This window comes from Sprattus sprattus (genome assembly GCF_963457725.1).
Source record: "Sprattus sprattus genome assembly, chromosome: 2".
NCBI lineage: Eukaryota > Metazoa > Chordata > Actinopteri > Clupeiformes > Clupeidae > Sprattus > Sprattus sprattus.
Window position 1 is genome coordinate 1263281 of NC_137921.1, and position 5000 is coordinate 1268280.

A 5000-nucleotide genomic window follows, 5' to 3' on the forward strand; every position below is an offset into this window, starting at 1 on the left:
ACATATATATATATATATACAAACATAGAACAAAAAGTTAGGAAAGTTGTGTTTGGTAGATTATTATTTGTTACAATGTAACAATGCTCCTTGGCCATAAATCATATACTGTTTGAAAGTACTGTTGGGCGCAACCCACATACTCAGCTGTGCTGCTCATCCCACTAATGCATGTTCCTTACAAATGTGGGACCATTTAAAAGGGAACTAAACAGGCTTTCCAACGGTATAAAATGTATTGCCGAGAAGCATTGTTACAACAAAGAAATAATCTACTAGACACAAATTCCTTACTTTTTTTACTTTGTTTATATATATATCAGCTTTGTGTTGAGGCCTAGTGACAGCTCACCTGTCCCTCACACACACACACACACACACACACACCTCCTGTTTTACTCATCAGCTAACCCCATCACTCCTGATGCCTGCACACAACTCTAATGACTGAGCTCTGAGAAAAAAAAAGCACTCTCTCTAGCGACCACTCGCGTGTCACACACACACACACACACACACACACACACACACACACACCAGTGAACAAGCAGCGTTGGCAACAGAGTTGATGTACTGGAATCCTGTCACCCCCATAAAGCTGTCAGACAAAGATGGTGCCTATGTCCTCTTTACTGACCACTCATGCACACACACACACACACCACACACACACGCAGAGGCTGGGTTAAAGAGACCCACTTTAGTGTGAAAAGAGTGATGTCGATCTTCACTACCATGGGCTGTGGCTGTCCTGTATTTTGTGGACCATGCAAGCTCAGCAGCTGTGTGTGTGTGTGTGTGTGTGTGTGTGTGGGGTTTATCATGCTCCTCAGTTGGATTTGACTAGCCTCTCATCAGAGTTTATAAAACTGTCCATAATCATCAAGACTTAATAGTGGATTCAGGAGGTAGAGAAGGCGTTTAATAAACGGAAGGTAAGGCCGGTTGCAAGTTCGATTCCCCCCTCCACCAAGTGTGTTATTGTTCTTGAGCAAGACACTGAACCCCTAACTGCTCCTGTTTCCTTGTATGTCGCTTTGGCATCTACTAAATGTAAATAACCATTTTCGTGTGTGTGTGTGTGTGTGTGTGTGTCCGTGTGTGTGTCCGTGCTACGAGTCAGGTCCATTAACTTCTGTAACAGTACATTTTTCTAACTGGTGTGTCCCCAGTAGGGGTAGGCCAATGCCATCATGATCATCTGTGAGAGAATACCCCATATGTGTGTGTGTGTGTGTGTGTGTGTGTGTGTGTGTGTGTGTGTGTGTGTGTGTGTGTGTGTGTCGGTGCTACGAGTCAGGTCTGTTAACTCCATATTTGAATGCTTTTATTTTGGGTTTGAAAAGAAATGTGCTCCGACAAGATAAGCAGCAAAGGTGTTAGCCACAAGGTTCCTTCATATGCTACTAGCGAGCTGAAGAGAGAGAGAGTGTGTGTGTGTGTGTGTGTGTGTGTGTGTGTGTTTGATGTGGCCAGCGGCTGCTGTGATGACAGGGGCTCTACTTCAGGGTAGATTTCTACTTTTTACTGTTTGAATTAAGTTGAATGTAACAACTTAGCGCAAGTATTTAGGCTATTTCATATACCAAGCCTTTTTTTAGTTTTTGAAATCTTTGGCTGTCTCCCCTGATTCCAAAGGCCCAGTCGGCCAGGTGGAGAGCTGAAGATCACAGGTTTGCTTTGCCTTTCAAAAGACAAGAAAAAAGATATGTTTGCAAATATCAGCCCTGAATATCTAAAGAGCAGATAATCTGCCGACTCCTAGAACCCTGCTACACACTCTTAGAACCCTCAGAGCCCTCAAGAGGAAGGGGAGCTCAAGGTTAACCAGCGACTCTGAGGTTAAAAGGGAAGTGTGTGTGTGTGTGTGTGTGGGTGTGTGTGTGGGTGGGTGTGGGTGTGTGTCTGTGTGTGGGTGGTCTTGGTGAGCGGTCTGCTTATCTGTGCATCTTCCACTTTCACAGCCCTTATATGGCTGTTGCTCAAATACCTCCCTCTCTCTGTCTGCGTCTCTCTCTCTCTCTCTCTCTCTCTCTCTGTCTGCGTCTCTCTCTCTCTCTCCCTCTGTCTGCGTCTCTCTCTCTCTCTCTCTGTGTCTCTCTCTCTCTCTCTCTCTGTCTGCGTCTCTCGCTCTATGCCTCTCTGTGTCTCTGTCTCTCTGTGTGTCTCTGTCTCTCTGTGTGTGTCTGTTTCTTTGTGTGTGTGTGTGTGTGTGTGTGTACGGCTGAGCTCATTTTTGCAAACACACACACACACAAGCTTGTGCAGTTGGCACACGTTCACACCTATGAGCTCACATGAGTGTGTTGTTATATCGTAGAAGACCTCAGGCTCATCCTAGAGGCGTGTGTGTGTGTGTGTGTGTGTGTGTGTGAGACTGATGTCTTCATGCGAGTGTGTATGTGACCCATGTCTTTGTGTGTGGGTGTGTGTGTGACGTCTTCATGCGAGTGTGTGTGGTGTCTTGGGTCTTAGATTCTGAGTTTCCTATTTTGTGAAGAAGCAACATGTGTGTGTACAGACAGAAGTATAAACAGGTGTGTGTGTGTGTGTGTGTGTGTGTCCTACAGGTTGCAGTGCTGTCCACTGAAGTCACCCCGCCATGCGTGAATACAAGCTAGTGGTGCTCGGCTCAGGAGGAGTGGGCAAGTCTGCACTGGTCAGTGTGTGTGTGTGTGTGTGTGTGTGTTTGTGTGTGTGCGCACTGCATGCACATGTATTGGTGTGTTTTTTTTTTATATTAATGTGTGTGGTGTGTGGGTGTGCACACTGCATGAACATGTATAAGTGTGTGTGTGTTATATTAATATGTGTGGTCTTTTAAAAAAACCAAATCTTAATGTGTGTGTGTGTGTGTGTTGTGTTCTGTGTGCAGACGGTTCAGTTTGTTCAGGGTATTTTCGTGGAGAAGTACGACCCCACAATAGAAGACTCCTACAGGAAGGTGAGTGCATCAACCCCCCCCCCACACACACACACACACACACACACACACACACACACACACACACACACACACACACACACAGTGGAGGCATCAATGAAACACACACTTGCACACCACAATAGAACACTCCTACAGGAAGGTGAGTGCATCAACCACACACACACACACTCACTCACACACACACACACACACACCTAGTGGAGGCATCAATGAAACACACACTTGCTCACCCCCATAGTGAGGGTATCAGCACACCCGCCTGGAGAAGGCCAAACACACACACACACCTCTGCTACTGTAATCCAAAAGACTTTAAATCACACACACACACACACACACACACACCTCCACCTCCCTGAGTCATCTGAGACTTCTGTGGGGAGGAATTGAATGGTGTCTTTGGTGACTGATTTTGCTCTCTCTCTCTCTCTCTCTCTCTCTCTCTCTCTACAGCAAGTTGAAGTGGATGGGCAGCAATGTATGCTTGAGATTCTAGACACGGCAGGGACAGTAAGTACACACACACACACACACACACACACACACGCTCACACACACTCACACACTCTCTCACACACACACACACACACCTCATACTGGAGCTGTAAATGTCAGCTTCTGGTGGAGAGTGGCCATTAGACTCCTCTCATCCCCCAGCCAAACTGCCCCAGCAGCACAGGAAATGGACCAGATAAAACACACACACACACACACACACACACACACACACACACACACACACCTGGCGCGCGCACGCACGCGCGCGCGCACACCTCTGAAGATGAGAAGTGTGTTCTACTTTAGCAGGCCCCTCGAGAGCCACATCAGAGCCTTAGCTCTGTGTTAACCAAGAATACACACACACACACACACACACACACACACACACACACGTAATCTGCCCTGTCGTAAGACTCCGTATATCAGCACACGGGCACGTCCTGTGTCTTTCCACAAGGGGCCCTGTAGAACCTGATAATGTAATAATTTCCCGATAATGTAATAACTCCCGATAATGTAATACAAATTCCTTCATAAGTCCCTAAAACATGTAATAAAACCTGATAATGTAATAATACCCCGACAATGTAATAAAGTGCATTTCCCAATAATTTTGCAGAACCTGATAATGTAATAATTACCTGATATTGTAATAACTTTGGTTGGTGCTGTAGCATCAGGTCTCCAGTTTCAGAGGTCCAAACAGTGAAGCTGTCCAGAGACCTGCTGCTTCACTATTAGCAGATACAGTATATATTTTATATGATTGCGAATGCACAATTTTTACAATGGTGAAAGGGATATTCAGTGGTAATCAACTAATAGAGAAAAAATAAGAACATTTTGGTATGTTATAGACCGGCAGCTAATGGGCACATACTGTACCAGGCCAATCAAATCGTCTTTTGTCATTCGTCAGTCGCTCGGATTGGTTGTAGCGCCATTCCTATTGCGTGGCATTGCGTGCAGAGGCAACTTAACAGACAACCGTTAATCCCGCCCACACTGAAAATCGTGTTGTGCCAGACCCTTGTACAGCTTCTTGCTTCTTGTACAGCTTCTTACAGGTTTGGCTTGCGAGGCTAAAGGCCTATACCATTGGGATCAAAATATGAGCAAAACAATAGTGGGTGGTTGTCTACACAGCATCACTACTTGGTCTGAATAACTGGTGTCCCAACATTTCAGCACTGACCAAAGTTTTTACAATATCAGGAATTTATTACATTATCAGGTTCTGCAAAATTGAGGCTAACCTGATAATGTAATAACTTCCAATTAATGTAACATTTTATTAAATTATTGGTATGGCGATTGTTACATTATTGGGAAATGCACTTTATTACATTATTGGGGTATTATTACATTATCAGGTTTTATTACATCTTTTAGGGACTTATGAGGGATTTTTTATTACATTATCAGGGTTATTACGTTATCAGGAAATTATTACATTATCAGGTTCTACAGGCCCATATTCACACAGACACACACACACACACACGCACACCTGAAAACCATAAAGCTCTGTACAGATCAATTCAGTAACCCT

The 5000-nt window shown here is 44.7% G+C and overlaps 1 protein-coding gene across 2 annotated transcripts in view; it reads left to right on the plus strand.

Moving 5' to 3' along the window:
* rap1aa (RAP1A, member of RAS oncogene family a) overlaps positions 1–5000 on the plus strand; it is a 15729-nt gene that overhangs the window by 4963 nt on the left and 5766 nt on the right. For both annotated transcript variants that reach the window (XM_080860780.1, XM_080860781.1), the window contains exons 2-4: positions 2571–2659; positions 2876–2944; positions 3401–3457. In XM_080860780.1, the coding sequence (XP_080716906.1) occupies positions 2603–2659; positions 2876–2944; positions 3401–3457 (183 nt within the window). In that variant the 5' untranslated portion in view covers positions 2571–2602. The remainder of the gene's footprint in view (positions 1–2570; positions 2660–2875; positions 2945–3400; positions 3458–5000) is intronic.